Source organism: Cetorhinus maximus, chromosome 18 (genome assembly GCF_964194155.1).
Source record: "Cetorhinus maximus chromosome 18, sCetMax3.hap1.1, whole genome shotgun sequence".
NCBI classification, from domain to species: domain Eukaryota; kingdom Metazoa; phylum Chordata; class Chondrichthyes; order Lamniformes; family Cetorhinidae; genus Cetorhinus; species Cetorhinus maximus.
The window spans coordinates 51,236,938-51,249,602 of record NC_135896.1 but is presented as its reverse complement, the minus strand read 5'-3'; the positions used below and the strand labels follow the sequence as shown (position 1 = coordinate 51,249,602).

Below are 12,665 nucleotides of genomic sequence, written 5' to 3'. Positions count from 1 at the left end.
CTGACATTTTAACAGTGAATTACAACTCTGGGCAAAAGTGTGTTATAGACCTATCTAAGTTTTACTCTCCACCTCATCAAGGGTTCTCAGAACCAACCTGTTTTATTTTAGAGCTTTAATTGTATAAGGCATTTGTGCACTAAAGACCAAAGGTATGAACATTTGAACACATTATTAGTTAGGGAATCTCTTTAGGGAATGTATTCTGGGTGGCAGACCTCAATGTCCATCACCAAGAATGGCTTGGTAGCACCACCACAGACCGAGCTGGCCGAGTCCTAAAGGACATAGCTGCTAGACTGGGTCTGCGGCAGTTGGTGAGGGAACCAACAAGATGGAAAAACATACTTGACCTCATCCTCACCTGCCTGCCATGGATGCATCTGTCCATGACAATATCGGGAGGAGTGATCACCGCAAAGTCCTTGTGGAGACAAAGTCCCAAGTTCACATTGGGGATACCCTCTTTCGTGTTGTGTGGCACTACCACTGTGCAAAATGGGATAGATTTCAAACAGGTCTAGCAACTCAAGACTGGACAACCATGAGGCTCTGTGGGCTATTAGCAGCTGCGGAATTGTACTCAACCACAATCTGTAACCTCATGGCCTGGCACTCTACCATTACCACCAAGCCAGGGGATCAACAATGTTTCAATGAAGAGTGCAGGAGGGCATGCCAGGAGCAGCATCAGGAATACCTAAAAATGAGGTGTCAACCTGGTGAAACTTCAACACAGGTCTACTTGCATGCCAAACAGCATATACAGCAAGTTATAGACAGAACAAAAACAGAATTACCTGGAAAAACTCAGCAGGTCTGGCAGCATCGGCAGAGAAGAAATCAGTTAACGTTTCGAGCCTTCATGGCCCTTCGGCAGAACTGAAGCATAGTTAGAAGAAGGGAGAAATATAAATTGGTTTAAGGTGGGTGGGGGGGGGGGGGTGGAGAGAGAGAGACATTGAGGGTATAGACAGGGCTAAGTGATTCCACAACCAATGGATCAGATCTAAGCTTTTCAGCCCTGCCACATCCAGTCATGAATGATAGTGGACAGTTAAACAATTCACTGGAGGAGGAGACTCCACAAATATCCCCATCCTTAATGATGAGGGAGCCTAGCACATCAATGCAAAAGATAGGTTGAAACATTCGCAACAATCTTCAGCTAGACGTGCGGAGTGAATGATCCATCTTTGTCCCCTCCAGAGGTCCCCAGTATCACAGATGCCAGCTTCAGCCAATTCGATTCACTCCACATGATATCAAGAAATGGCTGAAGGCACTGGATAGTGCAAAGGCTCTGACAATATTCTGGCAATAATATTAAAGACTTGTGCTCCAGAACTTGCTGTGCCCCTAGCCAAGTTGTTCCAGTACAGCTAAAACACACATCTACCCAACAATGTGGAAAATTGCCCACGTATGTCCTGTACACAAAAAGCAGGACAAATCCAACCCGGCCAATTACCACCCCACCAGTCTACTCTCCATCAGTAAAGTGATGGAGGGGGTCATCAGCAGTGCTATCAAGTGGCACTTGCTTAGCAATAATCTGCTTACGGATGCCCAGTTTGGGTTCCGCCATGGTCACTCAGCTTCTGATCTCAATACAACCTTGGTTCAAACAGGGACCAAAGAGCTGAACTCCAGAGGCGAAGTGAGAGTGACTGCCCTTGACATCAAGACAGCATTTGACCAAGTGTGGCATCAAGGAGCCCTGGCAAAACTGGAGTCAATGGGAATCAGGGGGAAAACTCTCTGCTGGTTGGAGTCATGCCTAGTACAAAGGAAGATGGTTGCGGTTGCTGGAGGTCAATTATCTCAGTTCCAGGACATCACTGCGTGTCCCTCAGGGTAGTGTCCTAGGCCCAACCATCTTCAGCTGCTTCATCAATTACTTTCCTTCCATTATAAGGTCAGAAGTGGGAATGTTCGCTGATGATTGCACAATGTTCAGAACCATTCGTGACTCCTCAGATACTAAAGCAGTCCATATCCAAATGCAGCAAGACCTGGACAATATCCAGGCTTAGGTTGACAAGTGGCAAGTAACATTCACGCCACACAAGTGTCAGGTAATAACTATCTTCAACAAGAAAGAATCTAATCGTCGACTCTTGACATTCAATGGCATTACCATCACTGAATCTCCCACTGTCAACATCTTGGTGGTTACCATTGACCAGGAACTGAACTGGACTAGCCATATAAATACTATGGCTACAAGAGCAGGCCAGAGACTGGGAATCCTGTAGCGAGCAACACTTCCTGACTCCCCAGAGTCCTGTCCTTAGGTTCTAAGGTCCCTTAGGCAGCACCTTCTAAACCCATAACCACTACCATCTAGAAGGACAAGGGCAGCAGATACATGGGAACTCCACCACCAGGAATTTCCCCTCCAAGCCACTCACCATCCTGACTGGAAATATATCACCGTTTCTTCACTGTCGCTGGGTCAAAATTCTGGAACTCCCCCTCCCACCACCACCACCACCACCAAAAGCCTTGTGGGTGTACCACAGGGAGTGCAGCAGTTCAAGAAGGCATCTCACTACCACCTTCTCAAGGGCAATTAGGGATGGGCAATAAATGCTGGCCTCGCCAGCAACCCCCACATCCCGTGAATGAATTAATTAAAAAAATTCTGGCTGCCACTTGGGACATCACTAACATTATCCAATCAGCCATGTTCCCCTCCTCTTCTGCACACTGTGTCCTAAGAGGGCAATGACGACCATGGACCTCCATTGGATTAGTCCAAGATTGGCTTGGCAAAGTACTGCAGTGGTTTGCCATCGCCTCCTGCAGTATGGCTGACCAGGAAACTCCAATTTTACCACCTGCCATCAGGCATCTTGGAAGGATTTATAGGCTCATAATCAATCTGTTTGGCCACATTATGAATGCACCGCTCATGGCCATCAAGTCTTGAAGTGGGACTTGACCCCAGAGTTTCTGGCCTAGCTGTAGGGTCGCGACCACTGCACCATAAGACCTCCATATCAGCTATGTACTGATGTGTAAAATAAGCAACGGGTGCGATTTTTGCTAGAGAAAGCCATTTCATCCACTTTCCTCTGGACAACCAGAAGTGTCATGGCAGGAGACTGCAATTTTAGAAAGTGGCAATTTTCCCATGGTCCCAGGATTTTATCTATGTGGTCACTCGTGCTTCCTTGTTCAATCCCATCAACAAGAAAGGATTTCATTCTCTCAATGTCCAGTTTGGTTAGAACCAGCAATGCTACATCATAGAAGTAAATCATTGCTTTCCTGACAACTGCCATGATGCAATCATTTTAATGCAACTCAGTGCCTCAGCACTATTCTGTTCTAGACGGGAGTCTTGAGTGCCTCCTGAGGGAACAAGGCAGCTGTGATTGACAACACAGTTTCCCAGGATATGAGCTAAGCATCAGTGCAAAGAGTCCATGTAACTATTAAATTAATCATAGAATGTATTATTGGCATGTTAAAGAAGCACTTTAGATGCCTGGATCTTTCTGTGGGCGCCTAGCAATAAAGCCCAGCTACAGTCGCTAGAATCCTGGTTCCTTCTGGATTGTCTCTAACTGCAATCTTATGCTTTTCCTGCTGGGCAAGAAGCATTACAAAGAGGCCTTATCATGGAGGCCCAATGCATCAGGAGCAGCATAAGGATCATTCACAAGAGCAGCAACAGCTAGAAGAGAGAACAAAGAATAATCTGTTCATGGCTGCAAGGGAGTAAACTATGTTTTAATGTTCACATTGGTCACTTTTCTGTTGACATCTTTCCTCGTCCCTCAATTATCTACAGACATTTCCTCATGAGCTTTAACTCACATAGCTTCTTTTCATACCACGTGATGAAGGCCATTCCAAATTTGGCAAGAAAACAGTGTCGATTTGCACATGTAACAACTTTATTGAAACAATAATTTTAATCAAAATCTCTAGTATGTGTACATGCTGAGCTACCATTCTGTCCAATGTGTGAAATGTGAACCTTTAACCCCTACTTATGCTCCTACTAGGGACTACCTGAGTTGCAGGAGTACACAATGTTAATTGTATATTAATTGTGATTAATTGTATACAAGTGGTGGGCATTATCTGGTGATTCCCCTGAATCCCTATAAATAGACATAGACCGTATCTGTTACATAGATGATTTGCACACCCTTCTGGTTAAAGGTTAAAAGTCCTGTTAAAGGATGCAGGTGTGGTTGATGAAGAGTATATGAGGCTAATAGGGGAGATTAGTGAGAAGTGTGAAATTTGTAAAAGTATTGAAGGATGGATAGGGACTGGACTTGGGATGCCAGCAAAATTTCTGTCTGATAATGGAGGAAAATTTGTCAATGATGAGTTCAGAGATGTGTGTGAAAATAGGGTCTGCAGCTGAAAGTCTTTTCAGCAACTGACTTATCCTTAGGTGGCCCAAAGAACAAGAAACTAGTCATTTTTAGCTTTGCGTCATGTGCTAATCTCCCTGACAGATATTCTAATGCAGCTGGTTTCATAATATTTCTGGCGTGTGAGTACAGCTCCAACGACATTCAGGAATCTCAATGCCATCCAGGACAAACCAACCTGTTTGATTGGCATCCCATCCACAAACGTTCACTCCCTCCACCACTGGTGCACAGTGGAAACAGTGTGTGCCATCTACAAGATCCACTGATGCAATTTACCAATTCTCCTTTGACAACACCTTCCAAACTTGCAACCCCTACCATCTAGAAGAGCAGGGACAGCAAGCAAATGGGAGTACCGCCACCTGCAATTTCCCCTCCAATTAGCAGGCAATTCTGACTTGGAAATATTTTGTTGTTCCTTCACCAACAGTGGGTCAAAACCCTGGTACTCCCTTCCCTTTCAGTACTGTAGGTATACCTACAATACGAGGACTACAGCAGTTTAAGAAGGTAGCTCATAACCACCTTCTCCAGGGTAATTAGGATTGAGAATAAATGCTGGCCTTGCCAGCAATAAAAATGAAGGAAACAGAACAGATTGTTGTCTGTTAAATGTTGTCACCTTTGCTGTTTTGCTGTTTGATTTTTACCCATCATGCTGCTACTGTCTGCAGTTTCATGACATCTTTCACTTCAGATCGTCTTTCCACCTATTTCAGTACCAATTAGTCAATGAATGCATGTATGAAGGAATAATACAGCATACGCATTATCCTATTTCTCTAGTTCTTCATTGAACTGCCAAGACTTCAAACTGGGGAAAAGTTGTATTTCAAAAATTCATTTTACCTTACCTAACTCATTTTTGTTAGCCAAAGGTATTAAGGTATGTATATGGAGATAGGTCACAGATCAGCCATGATTTCATTTATTGGTGGAACAGACTCGAGGGGCTAAATGGTCTATACCTGATCCAATGTCATAACATTTATTAACAGGGGAAATTCCTCCACTACCATTATAAAAGTTACATGACTGTCCCTACAGAATTTGCTTTTTACATTGTAATAAGGTTCACAATTATGGAGAACACTTCATTATCTAATGTGCTGTTTTACAGGAGAAAATTAATGGTCCTCTCCCTGCAATTATATGCTAACATAGAGCTCATAATCATAAAAGTTACTTATAAACAGAAATAAAACAAGTGCAGGGACTGAACTAAATGCACAAAGTCTGAGTTAGACTATATTAAACAGGTGCCCTATTTTAGTGAAGATCTGAAAGGGAGGAAGATCTATAAAAATTTTCTGAAATAACAACCATATGAATTTCTGCCAAGACCACTCAGGTACAGCATGCTGACTGGGGGCTAATTTCACCAACTTCAATACTGTCTACTGATTCCATCCAGTACAGCCTCTTTGGACTCTGCCAGCTGATCATCAATCACCCCGTCCACATTTCCCTCTAGAATTCGGCTCACTGGTAAATGAGGCCCCCACCTACCACAACCTTTTTGTGGATAACTGCATTGACATCATGGTATTGACGAAACCTTAACGTCCAATTGGCAACACCTTGTCCTTTACAGAAGCTTCCCTACTTTTCACCATCTGCCCTGCCCAAACTGTTATGCTGGCAGTGAGAAACTTATCACCAAATTTTAACTCTTCTCCCTTACCCATCCAGCACCTTCTCCTTCGAGCACCATACCTTTTTCCACCCCTCTTGTCTCTTTAAAAGCTTGTTCTCAATCAATCCCTACTCCCAAAAGTCCTACCCCAAGTTTCTTCCTGAAATATTCCCCTTTCCTTTCACTCCTCTGTCTCTACATTGACTTGATATATTATGACCTCTTATGTTCCTGTCTCTCTATTTATATTATTGAAAGAAAATAATATCACCCACATTTTATACCTAGCTGGTCTTACAATTTTTAATGTAATTCTTCAATGTATTCTCTACAGTACTGTTTGATGTTTAATGAGAAGACAATCTGCTCTGGTTCATCAGATAGCACGATTCGAGTCTGGGACTTTACAGGTGTGAAAAACAGACAACTTATTTTGAATTTATTTTAGAAGCTTGTTTCCTTTTTCAGGCCACAAATAACTCCATCGGCGATACAATCAGTTATCTTTTTTATAGGCCTGAATCCATGTTACTCTTTAAAGAACTTTAGAAAACTTTGCTTGATTGATATGGACTACATCATCAATGGATTCCTTCTTCCTACTATAGCACCTCCGCTCTATACCAAGCAAGTCAAACAATTACATAGACCCGACAACAAAAGAGGGCATTTAACCCAACAGGTTCATGCTCATGTTTCAATTTCATACAAGCTTCCTTCCATTCTAATAACCTCTTTCTATCCCTTATATTTTCCTATTCTTTTGTCCCTCACGTAATATGCTTCAAATCATCCCTTTATTGTGTCTGATTGGATCAGGAACTCTGCCAAAAAAAGTAGAAACTTATCAATTTGTGGCACTAATATTAATGTTTTCCAGCACTGTGCCATCTGGTATCATTTTTTGCACTGATTTCCATGAGAAAATCCAAGAGTCCCAAAAAAAAATAATTTTATTCAATGTCTTTCAGAGTGAAACTTACACTTTTTATGCTTCAAACTATATTGTAATATTTGAGTTCTCTTATGATTGAGAACCTATAACACAGAGAAGCTATTTGGGAGTGCTGAGGATGCAAGGGAGAACTTTCCACCAAACTGTATTTGGCTGGAAATCTACAGTCCCTTCAGCACGCTGGTATGGTAACTCAGGTAGAAGGTCTATGGTTAGACCAGGGCCTTAAGAGACAGGGTCCCTCCCTTCTCTGCTACTTTCTGATGGGCTTTGTTAGGGGAAGAACCTTTGCCACTATAAGGGCTATGGTTGGGGATTCTCAGGCCAGGAGTTTCCTTGTCTGATGGAGCATTTGCAAGCTTGTATGCTGGTGAGACAGACTGAATGTTGAATGGAGGACCCACCTAAGAATCAAGGCATGAATCACCAAAGATTTAGAAAAATGTATCATTTATAAAGGGACTTGATGGGAGAACTGTCTTATTCCTTTTCCCCAGAGAACCCGAGGCTAAAAGTTTAAGCTTCTCTCCTATGGTAGATGTGGGAGATGTGCAGTGGCACAGGTAAATTACGTGACTTCTTCAATCCCACAAATTTGGGCAGTGTCAAGAGGTCTCTAGCAGGCAGGTCCTAGCATATATGCTGTGATCAAAGCCCAATGGGATTTAGTTCCCATATTTTTATTCTCAGCAAGATTATATTTAGTGTATGGGTTTTCCAGAGCTGCTATATAGATGTCCTGCGCATAAATGTGATGCAAATAAGTTCATAATTGACTGCCACACAGAAGGGATACATTTTAATGCCAGGATTTTGCATTGTGTCAGTTAGTGACTATGACATCTTTGATAAAACAGTACAACTACTGCTTGGGGATTGGAGAAACCTTTGTTTTGTTTCTATAGCTTATAAATAGCTTTAAGACTTCCCCAAGTGGAAAACATAGCATAGGACCTTCCCACTCCCAAGTACAGACATTTCTCTGTCAGATAAAGAGGAAAGATTGTCTTGGGTTATGTTAAATTTGGATACCATATTGGACAAAAGTAGGATGCTGAACAAAGACCTCCCATATAAGCAAAGCCTGGAGTTTAGAGGTGGAAGCAATGCTGTTTTCCATGTACAAGGAGTCACGTGCCTGCTGTCTTCACCATGAATATTTGTGTGACAGAGACCAAGAAAAGTGATGGAAAAAATTAAAACCATTAAAAGTGAAATAATATTAAGTGTGGATTAAGGAAGCAATTCAACTCATCGAGTTCGTGCCAGTAAAAAACAATCTACAATCCTCCATCACCATCTTCTCCCTTCCGCACCACCAAAAAAGAAAGCATTTGCTGGGCATATGTTCAAGTGTGTAGCACACTTGGTACTTGAATGAATGTACAACTGCTCAAAATTGTTTTTTGGAATTCATAATAAATAGTATATTATATCAATGCTGTAAGGAGTGAAGTACTCTAAGAAATATTAATGATTTTCCACAGGAAAATGTCTCTTTACCATGTTAGAGCACATTGGGGTGGTGAGGTGTCTACATCTGGATGGAAATAGACTCATCAGTGGAGGTGACAGAAAGAAGATTTTAGTCTGGGATGTAGCGGTAAATATAGGTTTTGTTGCATTCCATGTTGCATATGTAACTATACACATTTTAATTGATCATGATCAACAATCACAAATTTTACTTTTTGGTAATGACTCTTTTTTCACTTTCTTTAAAAAGGCTGAATTAAAGCTAATCAAATCAATATATTTTAAAATACCCTTTTTAATCAAGATAATCTGACACAAATATATAAAAATGATACAAGAATAGCTACAACAAAACTAATGACAAACCTTCTACCAGTTGTCTATTAGAAAGTCAGAAATAAGATTGCCATTTATTACATTGTTATACATTCCAAAAAAATTGCACATTAAACATGAATTACAAATGGGGGTATCACAGAGTTAGCATGTGGATTCACATTTTACATGTATAAGTTACCACTCTAGCTGTGCCACTGAGCGAGATGACAAATTTAAAAATCTGTAACACTTGACAGAACGAGGGAAAGGAAATAGGAGAATCATCTTGGGCTAACACCACTCATTTTGTAGCAGCCATTTTCAAAGTAGAATTAATGGAGGACTAAAAACAGATTGCCCATCTGTCTTCAGCAACTGGGAGTGTTGTGTGGTGCAAAGAGACCCAAAGGCGGCAATGAAGAACCAATAATAATAACAGAAAATTTTGGAAAAACTCAGCAGGTCTGGCAGCATCTGTGGAGAGAGAAACAGACAAAGTTTTAAGTCCAGTATGGCTTCTTCAGAACTGTAGAGAGGTAGAAATGTGATGGTCAACAATTGAGTCCAACAACTTAAGACGATGAGCCCTGTTCTCCATTTTGATTCCCACCCCCCACAAAGTGTCAAACTGTATCTTGTTCTCATGTTTTTGCTTTCAGACAGTGCTGACCCTTTTCCTGCTATTAATACATTCTGCTATTTCGATTTTAGACAGTCCTGACTTTTATTCTTTCAGTCTTCTCTAGACTCAGGGGAGGTGCCAGAGTAATGGAGAATTGCAAACATTACACCCTTGTTCAAAAAAGGTTGTAAGGATAAGCCCAGCAATTAGAGACCAGTCAGTTTAATTTCAGTGCTGGGGAAGTTTCTAGAAACAATTATTTGGGATAGAATTAATAGTCACATGGAAAAATGTGGGTTGATTAGGAAGAGCCAGCGTGGATTTCTAAAGGGGAAATTGTGTTTAACTAACTTGCTGGGGTTTTTTGAAGAGGTAACAGAGAGGATTGATAAGGGTAATGCTGTTGATGTGTACATGGACTTTCAGAAGGCTTTTGATACAGTGCCACACAATAGACTTGTGAGAAACATTATAGCTCATGGAATAAAAGGGACAGTAGCAACATGGATACAAAATTGGCTGAGTGATAGGAAACAGAGGGTAATGGTCAATGGATATTTTTCAGGCTGGAGGAAGTTTTGTAGTGGAGTTCCCCAGGGATCGGTATTAAGACCCTTGCTTTTCTTGATATATACTAATGATCTAGATCTTGGTGTGTGGGGGACAGTTTCAAAGTTTGTGGATGATACGAAACTTGGAAGCATTGTAAACCGTGAGGTGCACAGTGTAGAACTTCAAAAGGACATAGACAATTTGCTGAAGTGGGCAGATAGGTGGCAGATGAAGTTCAATGTGGAGAACTGAGAAGTGATGCATTTTGGTAGGAGGAACATGAGAGACAATATAAAATAAGGGGCACAATTCTTAAAGGGCTGCAGGAGCAGAGGGACCTGGGTATATATGTGCATAGATTATTGAAGGTGGCAGGACAGGTGGAGAGAGCAATTAATAAAGCATACAGTATCCTGGGCTTTATTAATAGGGGCAGAGTGCAAGGAGATTACGCTGAGCTTATGTAAGACACTAGTTAGACCTCAGCTGGAGTATTGTGTACAGTTCTGTATGCCACACTATAGGAAGGATGTGAATGCATTGGAGAGTGCAGAAGAGGTTTACAAGAATGGTTCCAGGGATGAGAAACTTCAGTTATGAAGATAAATTGGAGAGGTTGGGATTGTTCACCTTGGAGAGGAGAAGGCTAAGAGAATGTTTGATAGAGGTGTTCAAAATCATGAGGTGGCTGGATGGAGTAGATAGAGAGAAACAATCCCACTTGTAAAAGGGCCGAGAACAATAGGGTACAGATTTAAAGTGATTTGCAAATTAAGCAAATGTGATGCGAGAGAAAGGTTTTTCACACAGTGTTTGTTCGAGTCTTAAATGCACTGCCTGGAAGTGTGGTGGAGGCAGGTTCAATTGAGGCATTCAAGAGGGCATTAGATGATTGTCTGAATAGAAACAATGTGCAAGGATACAGGGATAAGGCAGGAGCATGGCACTAAGTCATAATGTTCATTTGGAGAACTGGTGCAGACATGATGGGCTGAATGGCCTCCTTCTGCACCATAACAATTCTGTGATTGTGATATTCAGTATTAACACCTGCTTTAGTCTTTAATACTATCATTGCCACTCCCTTTGTTTTGTGTTCCTTTGTCATTTAATCTCTCCTGCCCTCCTACCATCCCTGACCACTTTCCTCCAACCGGAAGTCTCACCCTCAAGAAGTATAGGCAAATACGTGTGCAAAGATTTAATATCTTATTACAATAAGAAAGAACTTGCATTTATATTATCCCTTATTGCACTCTTAGACACTCCAAAGTACTTTACATCCAGTGAATTACTTTTTTGTAATCACCGTTTTGTAAGCTTCATGTTGCAGTACTTTTAAAAAAAAAATAATCTAACTATCACAATGTCTCATGCAAGCTATGTCTTATATAATTGAATGATATATTAGAGCTTGTTTGAAGTCAGAACTGTGTCTAAGTTATAGCTCAGTTAACTATAATGTACAGAATTAACCTCAGCAATTTCACAAAATAGTTACAGATGACTTTCATTCCATTTTAGTTTATTAACTTAGAAAAACCTTACAAAGCACTTACTTCCCATTGCAATATGTTTCTGAACCAGCTGTTTAATAACATGGTTCCAAGATTTTTGCCTCCTCTATTCTATCCATTCTAAACAGATTTCATGCTTTGTCTAAAGAACTTTTTATATCAGTCACAAATGGATCTTTTTCTCGCATGCATCCATCCCCTCTCCCAATTTAGTCTTTAGATCCCTGTAGATATTAGCATGCGAACAACCCCAGTCTTTGAATGAACCCCTTTTCTCATATGTTTTGAAAAATCATTACAGCAGCTTGTTTCTCACATTTATAGCATGTTTCTCAGTGAATCCAATTGTCTTCCGACTCATTAATCACATTCTTTTCCCAGTCATGTTTAGTTCCGATTTTACCCTTTATGTATTCCTAAAAGCCTGACTAATATATTTGGCTGGTGAATTGGGCATGTATATCATTGAGTTGTGTTAGCCATCTTAAATGTTAATTTTACTAAACATTCAAGCCTAATAATGATACATGCAAGGTAATATTTGATGCTATATTTAAATCCTTGATTTTTGTGCTTTTACTTCTTATTGTAGAATGGGAAACTAGTCAACATAGTTCACAGAAATCCATCCCTCCTCCACAAGATCTGGGTTAATGAGACGAAGGTCATCACAGCTTCGCCTGAATCACCAGGAATTTTAACTATTTTGAGCTATTGGTAAATGATCAGTGAGATAGCTACAGAGATATCAGTTACTGTTCTATATTTTGAAAACCAGGGAAAAGATTAAACTCACTAAACAATATACAAGTCAATGATTCATCATTATTTGGTGATTAAAGAAGCAAATCGAGTTTGTAATAACAAATGTGATATTTTTCAAGAAGCAAAAATTAAATGATGAGGTCTCTGATACCACAGGTACTGATGAACATATAATTCAAATGAACTGCCAAATCCATTGGAATGCACCTATACCAAGAAAACCCTGATCAGTTAGTAACACTGCCAAGTTTATGATTGACTTGGTAAACACTAAGCTGATCAGAGCTGTGCTCCTAAAAGAAAGAATCAATGAAAATTCAATTTAACTGTCACATTTAAAACAACAAATCACCCTTGACACAGCTGAAGATTCTTTACAGGATGCAAGTTTTGAATTTGGAAGCTATCTATCTGAATACTT

At 40.6% G+C, this 12,665-nt stretch overlaps 1 protein-coding gene across 1 annotated transcript in view; it reads left to right on the top strand.

The window, feature by feature from the left end:
* LOC144693170 (uncharacterized) overlaps positions 1-12,276 on the top strand; it is a 71,066-nt gene extending 58,790 nt beyond the window's left edge. The window contains exons 10-12 of the mRNA XM_078562710.1: positions 6,374-6,449; positions 8,482-8,597; positions 12,072-12,276. Coding sequence (XP_078418836.1) covers positions 6,374-6,449; positions 8,482-8,597; positions 12,072-12,200 — 321 coding nt within the window. The 3' untranslated portion in view covers positions 12,201-12,276. The remainder of the gene's footprint in view (positions 1-6,373; positions 6,450-8,481; positions 8,598-12,071) is intronic.
* The last annotated feature ends 389 nt before the right edge of the window (positions 12,277-12,665 follow it).